A 17,542-nucleotide genomic window follows, 5' to 3' on the forward strand; every position below is an offset into this window, starting at 1 on the left:
GAAAACCAATGTGCACTCCGTGTGCATACCGGGGGGAGTCATTCCAGATGTGGAAAGGGTCCTTCCGGATGCCATGGAGGGTACAGGGTGCACCCATCTGCAGGTGGTCGCTCATGTCGGCACCAATGATGTGTGTCGCTATGGATCGGAGGAAATCCTCTCTGGCTTCCGGCGGCTATCTGATTTGGTGAAGACTGCCAGTCTCGCTAGCGGGATGAAAGCAGAGCTCACCATCTGCAGCATCGTCGACAGGACTGACTGCGGACCTTTGGTACAGAGCCGAGTGGAGGGTCTGAATCAGAGGCTGAGACGGTTCTGCGACCGTGTGGGCTGCAGATTCCTCGACTTGCGCCATAGGGTGGTGGGGTTTCGGGTTCCGCTGGATAGGTCAGGAGTCCACTACACGCAACAAGCGGCTACACGGGTAGCAGGGGTTGTGTGGCGTGGGCTGGGCGGTTTTTTAGGTTAGATGGCCTTGGGCAAGTACAGAAAGGGCAACAGCCTCAACGGGTGCGGGGCAAAGTCAGGACATGCGGGGACCAAGCAGCAATCGGTATTGTAATTGTCAACTGTCGAAGCTGCGTTGGTAAAGTACCGGAACTTCAAGCGCTGATAGAAAGCACCGAAGCTGAAATCGTTATAGGTACAGAAAGCTGGCTTAAGCCAGAGATAAATTCTGCCGAAATTTTTACAAAGGTACAGACGGTGTTTAGAAAGGATAGATTGCATGCAACCGGTGGTGGAGTGTTCGTCGCTGTTAGTAGTAGTTTATCCTGTAGTGAAGTAGAAGTGGATAGTTCCTGTGAATTATTATGGGTGGAGGTTACACTAAACAACCGAACTAGGTTAATAATTGGCTCCTTTTACCGACCTCCCGACTCAGCAGCATTAGTGGCAGAACAACTGAGAGAAAATTTGGAATACATTTCACATAAATTTTCTCAGCATGTTATAGTCTTAGGTGGAGATTTCAATTTACCAGATATAGACTGGGACACTCAGATGTTTAGGACGGGTGGTAGGGACAGAGCATCGAGTGACATTATACTGAGTGCACTATCCGAAAATTACCTCGAGCAATTAAACAGAGAACCGACTCGTGGAGATAACATCTTGGACCTACTGATAACAAACAGACCCGAACTTTTCGACTCTGTATGTACAGAACAGGGAATCAGTGATCATAAGGCCGTTGCAGCATCCCTGAATATGGAAGTTAATAGGAATATAAAAAAAGGGAGGAAGGTTTATCTGTTTAGCAAGAGTAATAGAAGGCAGATTTCAGACTACCTAACAGATCAAAACGAAAATTTCTGTTCCGACACTGACAATGTTGAGTGTTTATGGAAAAAGTTCAAGGCAATCGTAAAATGCGTTTTAGACAGGTACGTGCCGAGTAAAACTGTGAGGGACGGGAAAAACCCACCGTGGTACAACAACAAAGTTAGGAAACTACTGCGAAAGCAAAGAGAGCTCCACTCCAAGTTTAAACGCAGCCAAAACCTCTCAGACAAACAGAAGCTAAACGATGTCAAAGTTAGCGTAAGGAGGGCTATGCGTGAAGCGTTCATTGAATTCGAAAGTAAAATTCTATGTAGCGACTTGACAGAAAATCCTAGGAAGTTCTGGTCTTACGTTAAATCAGTAAGTGGCTCGAAACAGCATATCCAGACACTACGGGATGATGATGGCATTGAAACAGAGGATGACACGCGTAAAGCTGAAATACTAAACACCTTTTTCCAAAGCTGTTTCACAGAGGAAGACCGCACTGCAGTTCCTTCTCTAAATCCTCACACAAACGAAAAAATGGCTGACATCGAAATAAGTGTCCAAGGAATAGAAAAGCAACTGGAATCACTCAATAGAGGAAAGGCCACTGGACCTGACGGGATACCAATTCGATTCTACACAGAGTACGCGAAAGAACTTGCCCCCCTTCTAACAGCCGTGTACCGCAAGTCTCTAGAGGAACGGAGGGTTCCAAATGTTTGGAAAAGAGCACAGATAGTCCCAGTCTTCAAGAAGGGTCGTCGAGCAGATGCGCAAAACTATAGACCTATATCTCTTACGTCGATCTCTTGTAGAATTTTAGAACATGTTTTTTGCTCGCGTATCATGTCATTTCTGGAAACCCAGAATCTACTATGTAGGAATCAACATGGATTCCGGAAACAGCGATCGTGTGAGACCCAACTCGCCTTATTTGTTCATGAGACCCAGAAAATATTAGATACAGGCTCCCAGGTAGATGCTATTTTTCTTGACTTCCGGAAGGCGTTCGATACAGTTCCGCACTGTCGCCTGATAAACAAAGTAAGAGCCTACGGAATATCAGACCAGCTGTGTGGCTGGATTGAAGAGTTTTTAGCAAACAGAACACAGCATGTTGTTATCAATGGAGAGACGTCTACAGACGTTAAAGTAACCTCTGGCGTGCCACAGGGGAGTGTTATGGGACCATTGCTTTTCACAATATATATAAATGACTTAGTAGATAGTGTCGGAAGTTCCATGCGGCTTTTCGCGGATGATGCTGTAGTATACAGAGAAGTTGCTGCATTAGAAAATTGTAGCGAAATACAGGAAGATCTGCAGCGGATAGGCACTTGGTGCAGGGAGTGGCAACTGACCCTTAACATAGACAACTGTAATGTATTGCGAATACATAAAAAGAAGGATCCTTTATTGTATGATTATATGATAGCGGAACAAACACTGGTAGCAGTTACTTCTGTAAAATATCTGGGAGTATGCGTACGGAACGATTTGAAGTGGAATGATCATATAAAATTAATTGTTGGTAAGGCGGGTACCAGGTTGAGATTCATTGGGAGAGTGCTTAGAAAATGTAGTCCATCAACAAAGGAGGTGGCTTACAAAACTCTCGTTCGACCTATACTTGAGTATTGCTCATCAGTGTGGGATCCGTACCAGATCGGGTTGACGGAGGAGATAGAGAAGATCCAAAGAAGAGCGGCGCGTTTCGTCACAGGGTTATTTGGTAACCGTGATAGCGTTACGGAGATGTTTAATAAACTCAAGTGGCAGACTCTGCAAGAGAGGCGCTCTACATCGCGGTGTAGCTTGCTGTCCAGGTTTCGAGAGGGTGCGTTTCTGGATGAGGTATCGAATATATTGCTTCCCCCTACTTATACCTCCCGAGGAGATCACGAATGTAAAATTAGAGAGATTAGAGCGCGCAAGGAGGCTTTCAGACAGTCGTTCTTCCCGCGAACCATACGCGACTGGAACAGGAAAGGGAGGTAATGACAGTGGCACGTAAAGTGCCCTCCGCCACACACCGTTGGGTGGCTTGCGGAGTATCAATGTAGATGTAGATGTAGATGTTGTGCAGATGGAAGTCAGTAAGAGACAAAGATGTCTGCGCTCCATGAAAAGCGATAGAACTGCATGGTAGTCAGGAATTTTTTTCTTTTGTAAAACAGTGGACCGACTGTCTAGTGCCACCTTAAGTAGGGTGAACGCCCTCTTGTCTAAAAAGTTGTAAGGGGGCTCCTCAGTGGTTAATCTCAAAAAATAGCACAGGAAAGAGATGTCAGGTCGCCAGTCCCCGAAAAATACGGACGTGAGGAATAGCTGAAGAGTTGGAGTGTAGCTCAGAATTCTTTAAGAACCATGTGTGTGGGAGTGAAACGATCGGCCAACGTTGTAGAGCATTTGCTGGGAGAGGAGAGCGTTGTTTAGGTAGCAAAAATATCATTGACCAGCATTTTGCAAAGCGGTTGTTTCATTACATAGTTAGCTGATCACTCTGTTTGTTATCTTTTGTGAGGTGCAACACCCAAGCCTCATGTTTGCTAGGGTCACCTCTATCCTATTAGTTATCCGCTGCACGACACGTGGTATTAAATGTGTTAGTCCACGGGGAGTGGTCTGACTGTCGACCAGTCCAACTAATACGGATCATTCTAACATCCGCAGGGCTATGTTGAACTCAACTATAACCCCACGTAAACAACTCGCGACGTCTGCGCAGGATGTTGGTTACTTTACATTCTGATCTGCAGCTAGAACACAAAGCATAAAATTTAGAATTCTGTGCAGATTCAGTGGCTGATATTTTTCTAATCTGATTTTTAATTAGCGCCGTGGATCATGATTCGTTAAGGTGAGATTTTCAATTAATTCGAATTATAACTCTGATAATTAGCAGAAATTCGGGAAAAAAGTAAGTTGCTTACGCATGCGATTAATCCATGTACTTCTACAACAGTATTCTTCTAGCTCTGTGTTGGCTTGTATTGGTCGATTGTGATGTTATGAAAGGCATTATTGTCGGTCTTGCAATTTTGATGGATTTCAGATATGTATTTGTATCGTATGAATAACAGTGGGTGAATTATTGGGCAAACTGGGTAAAGAGTTGAGTAGTGTCTCAGCAGTTTCCTATTCCTTTGCTACCCCGAGTATAAAAATTAAATAAAAATAGAGAGCATAGTTGTGAGAAATGTGGATGTGGGTGATCTAATAAGAATGACGGGAAAAGTCGGGACGTTGGATGAGGAGAATGAAGATGTGAGGAAGATGATTGCCATTAAAAGACAGTGGCTTCGTGTGTAGAGTAAAGAAACAACTGGTGTAGCCCTATCAGACGATGACATTGTTTCTGACTTGAAACAGGTACGAGAGGCTGCACTCCAAAAGTAACTTCCGGAGGGAGATAGTGGTAAAAGGGAAGTACGGTGAAGAGTCCAAATCAGGATGAGGATAAGAAAAGGCTTGAGGGCAAGGAAGCAGTGCGAAGTAACCAATCGATTTCTGAAAATACTGGCCATAATATGTCAGGAAGTAGCGACAATTGCGCTGAAAAACTGTTTCGCAGAATGTAAGAGTAGCGTAGAAGCAACGGATGGGGAAACAGTGCAGAATAAAATGTTCAGTAGCCTGTTTTCCTTGACGTCTCCAGGAACAATTGCAGATAGTAAGAAGCTGGCTTGCCGAAATGTCACGCATTCCGAACGATGTCACCCGCCTGAATACCCACGAAATATTCAGAATCACCCTGCACCGGAAAAATCTTGAGCCCCGCAACAGTGAAATATTTGTTCATTTTAAGAGGACTTAATGTTTCGTGAAATGTGTTCTCGTTTGTGTTGCGTACTGGTTGATCTGAAAAGTTTAACAATAACATAAACATATTCTAATAAATGTAAACTCCATATCTTGCAGCTGAGGCACCTACACACATCTTTTGCTTGATTGGTGTTACCATATGCAAGTGCACATTTTAGAAATTAACTAAAACTTATCTTAGAAATTACGTTGAAACAACACGATGTAAGTAATACTTTGCTCATACGGTGTATTAAGTAGTCGCCATCTCACGTAACGCAGAAAACCGTAGTTGCAAGCGGCAAGGCCAAATAATAATAGTAAGACTGTGGAAGTATATGCTGTTTCTCCCGTTTTCATACTTACGTTTTCACCTTTCTCTCTTGGGGCAGAAGTATTCTGATGAGGGGTCACTACAAAAGTGTATGATGAAAAGTTATTTTGCAAACACTCCGTGTTTGCTATGCACTGCATTGTGCTGTGATTGCAGTCACCACTGACATTAACAACGTTCAGAAATGTTTTTGTTGCTTTTTCTTATTTCAAAAATCTAAAATTTTTGTAATTTTAGAAATTTTTATTCAAAGGGACATATTATCTTTGATAACGCACTCTAAAATACTTTGATGTGTGATTAAATATAATAATTTTTGATAAATGTTTTATTGTGTTTTCGAATACATATTCAAACAAAAGAATATAGATCAACACATATCACAGTCATTTTACTTACATACAGTTGAGGTACATTATATATCATTATAGTTACGTATGGATAATTTTTTAAAAATTTGTGAAGATTCGTAATTGAGCAGTCACTTATCTGCTTGTTACATAAATGCTTACTCTAAATAATTATAATTTCCGAAACTAAGCCTTCTTGCAGAAGCATTTGGCAGCACATGCACGTGTTTGTACTATATTTCCGCACAGTGGTTGTCCCTGTATTTAAACTCTGTGAACATCCCTGGAACTAATACAAAGACTCACACAGCTGTCCAGCTAATATTTTTTGTTGCTGCTGGGGATCTGAGACAACGGCTCAATTCACTCTGCTCCTCGTCGTCGTGGGAAGAACGCTCATACAGGTCTTGCAAAGAACATTATTAATTAATTGACTCATACCCCCCCCCCCCCCCCTTACACACACAATCCTGAAGTGGAATTTTCAGTTTCCATCACTACATACCGACGTTGGGTTGTAGACTTGACGAATGTGTACAGTGCCGAGTACTACTGAGTACCGAGGACTCTTTCAGAATATAAAATTTATGATGGAGGGTTTTCGGAGTGTTGTTTGATTACAAAAGAATATTATTTAATTTAATTCGTAAGGTTGCTTAACAGTTTTATAAGACGTTAAGAGAAATCAGACATAAATTTAAAATGTTCGAAATACAGATAAGAAACTAACGCGAACGTGATGATATCAGCAAACAGTATGAAAAAAATTTCGAATATCATGTTAAATGAGGTAGTTCATCGCTCATATCTAAAGAAAAAGCAGGAACTGTAATAACAATAGTGTATACGATGCTTACGCAAAAACTTGGCTCTATTCGTAATATCTGAGATCAGCAGTCATTAGTTAAAGAGTTCCATCTGAAATGTTATCTCTAATCTCAAATATTAAAAATATCTGTTAAATGAATTCCAAAGTGTTAAGTACCGGTATGTATCTTTGTATTCATATCCGGCTGGAGACCCGATATGAATACAATGAATTATTATACCGGGAAAGTGTACGGAGCCACACCGGTTTGTATCTATTCACACAATGTTCTGCACTGTCAATTTCTCTATCCGACACAAAATATTATCTGCAACTATAGGTAGATTGCCAGCATTTGACCATCAATAGTATTCGTGAAAAAGAGTGTTACTGCAGTAAATCTGTAATTGGAGATCTTAATGAGTCATGTCAGTGACGCTGGGTTTGAATCGTAGAACTCAAACAAGCAGTATTTCACGAGAAGTCTATTATCAATGTTCACAGTTAAATACATTTTTATATTTCCAACATGGTGATAGTTTCCAGAGGCGAGAATTTCACAGCTGGGGTTGTGGGAACTACAGTCAAAGAAACTGAATTCTGCGGCGCTTCATATAATGAATAGGTGTAAAAAAAACGCAAGCTACAAGCCTACTTTAACAGAATTATTTGTTACAATGTTCAAGTAGTTGTCTCACACAGTTGGCGCAGTTGAAAAAAAGCTTCTCTTTCCGTTTTGAGAGGCTGAAGAGTATCTCATCCAATATTTCAAACACAGCACGTCGAAGACACTAGTTTCTTATAATATGCTTAGGTTACGTCAAGTATCTAACATACCTAAAATGTAGGAAGCCTCCTAAATGACATCGACCTAAAGTTGTACTTAAAAAACCATGTCGTGTGATTTTCAAATGAACAGGATTATAGATTTCGGAAGGTGTGTAAACAATGCATATCGTATTGTACGCGTCTGCTGCATGTGTGTGGGACATTAACTCCAATTTTCCGACAGTACATTGTGTCACATACACTTGAGTTCTCGTTCACATTACTCGGAAATTTATTGTTTTCTGATATCATTTCATACTAAAGCCCACTGTGTGTTAGGATCGACAACTATCCGAGACTAGGAGTAGGTAAGAATCACAACGCCAGAGAGAGTGTATCTGACTGAACCAATGGCCGACTGGATTATTTCCACGTGCCGTTTTCGGTAATACACATTCCAAGTTGTATTACTGTCGCCTGCGTGGTATACTCCAGAAGGCCAGTGTGAGGAACAATTTACTGATAGCAGTTGAAAGCTAGAATGAGGTGTAATTCTTTTCACGTCAGCGGCACAAATTAAATGGAAAGTAATGTTTCTCTTATAGATCAACGTGTACACTGCTCAGAATGACGAAGGCAGGGATAGCACTGTGATACCATCTACAGCAAATGTTTCCGTGAAAGCAGTTGAGCATCGAATTATATTTCAGAATAATTCATTGTTTAAGCTAGAAAATTAATTTTCTGTAGCGGCTAATGCATAAGCAATAAGCAAAAGCCGTAGATACATACATGAACGTAGTGTTTCCATAGACATTCTGCCTCTATGGCGGAGCGCTTGGGTGCCGCATACGTGAAGAATCTCCGCTGGAAGGACTGGAACAGAGTCTTCTCAGAATCAGGCTTAGACTACTTGATCCTCTGAACTGCGGCGGCATTGTGGTTGCCAGGTGCTAGTACTCTGAGTCGAAAGGAGCTCCCACTGTGTGTAATGTGACTTTGTGACGAAACTAAAGACATGGTGTCTCACGGTACTTAAAAAAGCTGAAATAATTCGATGTCTCGTGTGCCGTTGAACCTAAAGTACTTCATTTTTCATTCTGGTTGACGCTAGTACTCTCGGAAGTGTACGATTCATACATTTTTCATGTTCGAAGCGACGATTTATTTACTTGTGAAGATACCGAAATCTTGCATTACGACATGCAGTTTTTGCTGTTACCGAAAGAAGGTTAGTGTGTTTGAGGAAACCGTCGTGTGAATTAAATGGAGATACAGATTTCTTGCGCTTAAAGTTGCTAGTTCTGTTCAGTTTTTCACTATCATTCTTAACAAATTTTAAAAGTATAATTTTGAAGTGTAACGCTACAACTATTTTTCGTTTAATTTCGTTAAGAAAAAGTAAATTACTGTATTCCTCCGAGGTTTAGGGAAGTGGACTTGAGTCTCTTTAATGTTTCGGGCAGCAGTCTTTCACATTGTATAGTTCATGCAATATTGTCAGGTTTTACTTAGTCTTACCCTAAATGTTACCTAGCATCTTGACTTCCAGTCGGCCTCTAAGATAATTTTTTTGTGAGGTTGTGTGTGAGCGCACGCGTTTGAGAAACCAGTGCCAACCGAGTGCTTGTGTTTTGGAGACATTTCTGTTTACGCTATCCTGTCATATGCTTCACACATTTTCATTCTAGGTCAGTTATACATTTGGACAGTTTGTATTGGAAACTTACAACTTAAATACTGGATCAAATGCCTATTGTTAAGGTGCTGTGTCTCTAAATATGGACCAATAGTATTTTACTTCATAAAAATGGTTGAATCGGCCCTTGCACTTTCGTACGTGGATTATTGTCGAGTTCTTATGTACCTGTAGTCACACCACTTACAGATAAATATCACGCTACCCTTCCTTAGCTTCATAAAACGGTTTCTGACTGAAAAACTGGCACTGTTGCTAAAGCAGCATTCTCGCCACTGAAAAAGTCGGCACTTCTACACATGTGTATACCTTAATTAAACGAAGCAAAATAGCTAACATTGATGTCATCCTATAAAAGCGGTTTTTTGTTCTTAGTTTGCACTTTAACTCGAACTTCGGCCGTCTCCTGTTGTAGAACAGACTTCCCATTATAACCTTACTCAATTCGGCAGTTCAGACTAAGCTCGGAGGGTTACACAATGGCACTGCGAACCAAGATAAACATAAGGGCGTAGTATTACATAATACGTATAACTTGTATGTGGCTGCGTAGACATGAGGTACCTCTCCAAGAAGCGTTCCGCGGCAGGTTGGTTCTGCGTTTTAATGCCATACTGCTATTGTGCGCAGCTTGTTAAGGCCACCACCAGAAAACCGACGAGCCCATCAATGGCAATAAACTCATTGTACGGCTACTGGCACTACACAACAGCCAGCGGTTTGCTACGTTTGTCTTTTTCAAATTTCCTCCATATCAAATCCAGGAGAAAGAGTGTCAGAGGAGAGGGCAGCAACGTCAGGGCCTCCCTGGAGACGTGAGAGCTTTGGCGCTTGCCCTTCAGGGCAACGGCGTTGGCACGTGAGGAGAAGCGGCGGCGGCGCGGAGTGGGCGTGTCACCTGCGGGTGACGGACGAGTAGGGGAAGGCGAAGACGCGCACGTAGTCGACGCGCAGCGCGGCGTCCTCGCCCCGCCACGTGGGCTGCCACCAGTGGCGCCGCTCCCAGAAGTCGCGCATCGGCGCCGCCGACGTCCAGTTCCACGGCTTGGGCCGCGGGAAGTTGCGCCACCCGTCCGGGAAGAACTTGCCGCCCACCGCCACGTTCATGATGATGAAGAACTGCCGACAAAACACCAAGTTCCTCTAACATAGATAGAAACGAAATATTCTCTTTATTTTTATAAGTAGTTGAGCGCTCGCTCGCTGCTTAGCTCGCATAGACTGTACGGTCTGCAAAGATTTTTTGTTTGTTTTTCTTTAATCGAACCTGTATGTTTTTCATACTTCTGACCAAATAGCGAATTCGTAGTTGGAGTAGAAGGTCTTTGTTAATCCTACTTTTTGAGTTCTAGTGGTGACATTTCGTTAGAAACTCTCGTCCCTTAACACAAATTTCTTTAGAAAACAAATATGAATTTTCATAGATTTAGATTTAAAAGTTTAAATATATAGAAATATTTTCATAAAAATTTTGATCCCCTATTTTACCCCCTTAGGGGTGGAATCACCAAAAATACTGACACACGTTTTTTTTTTTTTTTTCCCCTTTCTAACCGAGAAGCTAAATACAAATTTTCTTAGATTTAGCTTTAGATATCCTTTCATAATGAAATATTTAAATAAATCATTTCATCGCCTATTTCATCACCTTAGGGTTTGAATTCCGAAAAGTACTAAAACACAAATTTTATAATTTCTGACTGTGAAGGCAAAGACCAATTTTCATAGACGTTGCTTTAAAAATACTTGAATAAGATTTATTAAAAAACTTTAATCCGCTATTTTACTCCTTAGTCGTTGAAATTCCAATAATGCTGAAACACGTACTTTTTTATCTCTGACCGAGAAATAAAATACCAATTCTTGTAGTTCTAGCTTAAAAATTTCCTTAGTAACGATACATTTTCAACAATTCTTTACTAAACGATGCCTACGGTATAAGATCAACACCCTCTTAAAATTTTTACGTTTCTACTCTTACCGGTTTGGACTGGGCGATGATGAGTCAGACAGTCAGGACATTTTCTTTCATGTAGGGTGTAATGGGTATGAGTAAAGATATTTTTGTTGGTGAATCGGGGCGGGGTACTGAACTCCATTACAACAGTATTTACGCCATTTGCAGACTAATTATTATTGCTGATACAAGTCGTATATTTTTATGTTGGTTAACACCTCCAAGAACGTGTGGAAATAGCAAGCCATTAATGCTTATCTTCCCTGGGCAGCAGGTCAGGTGTTGAAGTGTGGACGTATGGAGGCAAAACGGTTAGTCTATACCGACAGGCGTACACCACTTAGTCGTGCTGTTACGACCATGCAGATCGTAAAGTTTGTGACGTGTTTGTGGGAAGACTATTTGAAGCAGAGAAAAAACAACCAACGCGCTGATGTGTATACATATTAAGGTACCACATATAAAAATATCTGCACTTGCACCCATTACGTACTCTACATAGGGATTGAAGAATGGGTATAATGAAACCAGTGCTGTGCTTGAGTACGACTCGGACGCCTAGAACAGTTAAAGCTACAGGTCGAGAAAGATGTGATCTGAACCATCTTTCGCCCTCCCCCCCCCCCCCCCCCCCTCCCCTGCCTGCGATATAACAACTTATGTTGGTACTAACTCCAGGATGTAGCTTTATTAATTTACCATAGATTTGCATAATAAAAATAACTGAAATTTACGCACCGATACATCTTCTATGTTGCGAGCCATATGTAACAACAGCAACCAATAAATAAGTGAAAGATCGCAGTCACGATTCACTCCAATCCTCGATGTTTCGCTCGCCCCGCGATCTAGTAACACGTGTTGGTACTATCTCCATGACGAGTACTGCCGCTATATCTTTATTCCCGCGATCGCAATTGCCGCTATTCTAACACGATTTATGTTGTCTATTATGCACGTATTCGTGAATGATTCTTTTTCTTGTTTTCATGTTAATATTATCATCTTGTTTTCAAGGTAATTAATATTTGAAAACGTGATTACCCGTTATTCTAATATGTTAGCAGGGATCGAAATGCTCATATGATACCCACTTGATGATATTTTTATTTTTTTAATTTTATTTTGTCAGTCTTCTGACTCGTTTGATGTGGACCGCCACGAATTACCCTCCTGTGCCAACCTCTTCACCTCGGAGAAGCATTTGCAACCTACGTCCTAAATGTATTCCACTCTCTGGTGGAGGCTCTGTAATGGTGTGGGGCGTGTGCAGTTGGAGTGATATGGGACCCCTGACACGTCTATATACGACTCTGGCACGCGATACGTAAGTAAGCATCCTGTCTGATCACCTGCATCCATTCACGTCCACTGCGCATTCCGGCGGACTTGGGAAATACTAGAAGGACAATGCGACTCCTCACACATCCAGAATTGCTACAGAGTGGCTCCAGGAACACTCTTCTGAATTTAATACTTATGTTGGCCACCAGACTCCCCAGCCATGAAAATTATAGAGCATATCTGGAACGCCTTGCAACGCGGTGTTCAGAAGAGATCCCCAACCCCTCGTACTCTTACGGATTTATGGACAGTCCTGCAGGATTCATGTTGTCAGTTTCTTTGGCTCCTCAGCGTAAATTTACATTAAACGTAGGGTCTACAGAGGAGATTATCTTTATTCGCTCGCACAAAAATTCGATGCGCGAACTGGTCATAAGACGACATTGCCTGGGAACGCGCTTCGTCTTGGGCATTCGAGGAGAGGTGGTGGTGGTGGTTAGTGTTTAACGTCCCGTCGACAACGAGGTCATTAGAGACGGAGCGCAAGCTCGGGTTAGGGAAGGATTGGGAAGGAAATCGGCCGTGCCCTTTCAAAGGAACCATCCCGGCATTTGCCTGAAACGATTTAGGGAAATCACGGAAAACCTAAATCTGGATGGCCGGAGACGGGATTGAACCGTCGTCCTCCCGAATGCGAGTCCAGTGTGCTAACCACTGCGCCACCTCGCTCGGTCGAGGAGAGGTGCTAAGACTTCTTTCTCACTCGCGGGCTGGCAGACAGATTTGACCACAGTTCTGCACAACATTGGTGGGATGTTATATATCAGTTACCTTGCTCCACTGACGTTGGTGTTCCTTATCCAGGAAAAATTCGTGACCTGATGGTTTTAGTGCAAATAATGGTAGCTTAAGACGTCAACAGTTCTTCTACAAAGTTAAGCAAAATCTGTAGTAGGTGGGTTGCGACAGCTACGATATAAATGGTCTTGTCCTGACTTACAGGTAAAAGTAAAGTCTGTGGCCCACAACTTGCGAACGGGCTTCTGGCCTTACAGCAGGCAGAGTGCAGCCCTTTTGTAGCAGCGGCACTAGGAGGGGTAGCGTGCCAGGCCCATCGGACCGGTTCCTTTTACACGCGGGAAGTCCTCTGTACTCAGTTTCATATCAGCACCCTTAATTGGTTCCTGCTGACGTTGTTACATATGCTGCGAGCAGTATGTTGGCCGTATCATTTGTGCTACAGGTCACAGAGATAAAATATGCAGGTCCATTGTGTTTAAACAGTGAAAAACACATCTCGGTCCACTGATTCTCGCAGGTTACAGAAGCCGTAATAGCAAACGCAATACAACAGAATTTTAAACCCCTAGTTCACACTCCTTATACCGTCGCATAGGCAACAAACAAGAACTATCAACACTTTCGTGAGGTAAAATATGAATAAATATTATTGTCGCTTGTTGCTGTTGATGGAAACATTCCGTAGGGATTTACTCAAATCATTTATATCCGCAGTCACTGCCCTACTTTCATTTGTGGAAACCTAAGTCTTATTGTGTGCAGCTACGGCTAATAGTGACGCAACGTTCAAAATATTCCAAGTGCTCATTGCACAAAAGTTTTTACCTCAGAGGCGAACAGTTTCATTTCATAGTGATACCAGTCTTATCAATTCATTCTTTACTGGAGGAACGAACTACAACAGTATAAAGATTAATAGTAATATATCCATTAGATGTAGCACAGTCTGAAGACGCCTACTATCGTGTGACTCCTCTATCTAGGATAGGGAGTTTTCCCTCTTGAGCACAATCCAATCCTCTTTCTTCCTTACATGGCGGCCGTTGACCGAGGGTCACTAAGTCCCTCATGTCAGTCACCTGCAACGCCCTTGACGTTTTATTCCGCCACGGAGTGATTCTTTCGGTAAATTTTATTCTTTTTTTACTTATTATTAGCTCTGGTACTGAATCACATCTGTTTGATTTTGTGTTGGTAATCCTGTATTGACATAACCAAAATTCATGTTGTTCCCACCACCTCACTTTCCTAATTCCCACTACATCTAATTTCAACCTGATCATTTCCTTCTGAAATTCTGTAACCTACCTGCTTACCAGATTAGGAGCTCAACATTCTAGGCTGCGATTCGTGCAACGATATATTGTTTTTTTCTGATGACGTCCTCACATAGAAAGATGAGTAGGGGATTCCTTTAACTCATTGAAATCACAAATAAATCGAACAGTAGAGCTGCATGTCCTCGAGAAACACAACGGCTGTTCCTGTGACGTAATTTTAAAAAAATTTAAAATTGTGTAGGCTTCCTTCAGTTATCATGAAAGTTTTCTGAGTATATTGAAATAAACCATTACTGACGCAACCACCGTTTCGGTCCACCCCAGTAAAGCCAGAAGAAGTCCACTGTAACTGTGGCTGAAACATTGGTTTCATCAATAACCGTTTATTACAATATGAGGCTGTATCATAAGCGGTAAACTTCCATGTTCAAAAATTAGGTTTAGTGTATGTTCACTAATATCTGTGAAAAATGCATAGACAAGACACTTGTGGCTGAAACAAAATCTACACCACAGTTTAGGTACATGAAAACACACCTATGGACACAACTATTTATTACGCCTGAATCTGAGAACAGAGTATTGTGTGAAGCCCCAAATGCTATAGTCGGAGTTTCTAAAAGTAGTGGAATGGAAACAAGGAGACGATTGTCTGAAGAATACCTGCACTGTGGTTTTTGGTGTTCTGACACTCATAAGGAGGATGTTCTTCCGGAACATAGTGATGACTACAGAGAGCACCGAACGGTAAGTCAGTTGCACTAGCTGAATCCTGAATGTAGGCAACCAAGCACACAGGACAGCTCCGCAGTGGAACTCCGACCAGGCGAAGCAGCTGACGGTCTCGTTTAGTCTGTCGCCGACGGACAAGAAATACAACACTGAAACTATATTCTTCTCGGAATATCCGAAGAATTAAAATTCGCATAGCTTCCATTGCGCAAAGTAAAAACAAGTTATGAAGCTTTTAACTTTGAACACAATTCATGAAGAATGTCCTAACACAAGAACGACGAATGATAAATGATTCATATTCATCTTCATCATGAATAGAAATTAATCACAAGGCGTTAATCTGCAACAGTTCTCTCTGACCTGCTGACTACTAGATTCCCATAAGCCAGAACGTCCCAAAATACAGTACGAGAAGTGAATTATCGTTTGTAATTGATATAAACCATTCCGACCTATCACAGCACTTTAAAACGAAACTCTGAAGGTATCGGTAGTTTGGAGGAGATAAAATGGAGACCTTTAAAAAGTCTTATCTTTCTCGTTTGTGAAGCAGCTGTGGCCAAGTCCGGCTTCGGTACATGAACCAGTACTTCCGAAAATCTCATACTACATTTGAATTCAAAATACGATTTGTCAAAATTTTGATCGATTCCGTTAGAGGATAAGTGATACATCTCAGTAAATACGTTCTTCGCCTTTAAAAGACCGTTTAATGGTGTATAAACAAAATTACCCTGTAACAGGACAGGAATTTTCAGACTTCTAAATTCTTCATCAGACACTCGAGGAGGTTCTGTAGAAACGTTCTTGTCCTTTTGCAATGATCAAGGCCAGTCCTATAGGTCACTTCCTAACCATAGTTATACAAGGTTATACATATGAATGATCCTCATGCTTCTTCACTTTTTAAATGCGTCTCTATTTCTCGAAGAACTCACGTTCGACGTCCTTACTGTAGCGATAAAACACACTCACGTAGAAAAGTCAATGAGTTGTAATTAAACATCTTTAAATTGCTAAAATTTTCGTAGCTTGTATTGTCGAAAAGTTGTAATACTCTGCAAAGTACGAAGCTAACTGTTACAGACCTTTTGTTCTCAGCAAGGACTTTGAGAGTTTAAACAAACTAACTGAAGTCCCTCATCTGAGAATATGGAAGGATCGATCTACACTCACTTGAAAAAAAATTTTAATAGCCGAGATTCACTCGCACAAAAATTCGGTGTTCGAGCTGGTTATAAGACGACACTTCCTGGGAATGCACTTCGTCTTGGGCACTCGAGAGGGAGAGAGACAGGTGCACAAGACTTCTATCTCACTCGCGAGCTGTCAGACATATTTCCCCACAGTTCTGCACAACATTGGTGGGATTTTATATATCAGTTACCTTGCTCAAATGACGTTGGTTTTCCTTATCCAGGAAAAATTCGTGGCATGTTGGTTTTAGTACAAATAATGGTAGGGCAAGACGTCAACAGTACTTCTGCAAAGTTAATCAAAATCTATACTAGGTGGGTTGTGAGAGCTATGATATAAATTGTCTTGTCCTGACTTACAGGTAAAAGTAAAGGAGATGAATTTTCAGAATTTCACATTCTTCATCGCACACTCGAGGAGGTTCTGTAGAAACGGTCTTGTCCTTTTGCAATGATCATGGCTAGTGCTATAGGTCACTTCATAGTTATTCAAGGTTATACATATGAATGATCTTCATGCTTCTTCACTTTTTAACTGCGTCTCTGTTTCTCGAAGAAATCACGTTCCACGTCCTTACTGTATCGACAAAACACACTCACGTAGAAAAGTCAATGAGTTGTAATTAAACATTTTTAAATTGCTGAAATTTTCGTAGCTTGTATTGTCGAAAAGTTGTAATACTCTGCAATGTACGACATCTAACTGTTACAGAACTTTTGTTCTCAGCAAGGATTTTGAGAGTTTAAATAAACTGACTGAAGTACCTCATACTGAGAAATTGGAAGGAGCGATCTATACTCACTTGAAAAAAAAATTTTTAATAGCCGAGATCTCACTAATTGATTTTTGATACCAACGGCCGGTTTCAACGGTTGAAAATGTCATCTTCCGATCTTCAAAAAAACTTTTGTTTATAAATCTTGTTCCATTAAGCATTTATCACTCATGCCCTACCGTCATTATCATGGAGAAAACACAGCACAGTATACATAGGTTTGTCAAAAGTAAAACCACATACAGATAAAAAGCACCTTATGCAGATGGGCATTTTCACACACGTTGTACTCCATTGATGCTTGTCAGTTTTTGAAATGCACAATATACAGTAAAAAATGTACATTTAGACAAATGTTTACGTTTACATGACTTGTTGTATACACCATGGACACCTCAGCAGAAGTGCATTTGCGCGGTATACTTTGACTGAGATGTACCCATGATGTATATTACATGACATGCAGATGTAAACATTT

The 17,542-nt window shown here is 41.4% G+C and overlaps 1 protein-coding gene across 1 annotated transcript in view; it reads right to left on the minus strand.

The window, feature by feature from the left end:
* Positions 1-5,725: 5,725 nt before the first annotated feature.
* The window catches only part of LOC124594538 (beta-1,3-glucan-binding protein-like), a 286,026-nt gene continuing 274,209 nt past the window's right edge, over positions 5,726-17,542 (minus strand). Inside the window, exon 6 of the mRNA XM_047132914.1 lies at positions 5,726-10,154. Within this exon, the coding sequence (XP_046988870.1) occupies positions 9,930-10,154 (225 nt within the window). The 3' untranslated portion in view covers positions 5,726-9,929. The remainder of the gene's footprint in view (positions 10,155-17,542) is intronic.

This window comes from Schistocerca americana, chromosome 1, assembly GCF_021461395.2.
Source record: "Schistocerca americana isolate TAMUIC-IGC-003095 chromosome 1, iqSchAmer2.1, whole genome shotgun sequence".
In the NCBI taxonomy this organism is placed as follows: Eukaryota; Metazoa; Arthropoda; class Insecta; order Orthoptera; family Acrididae; genus Schistocerca; species Schistocerca americana.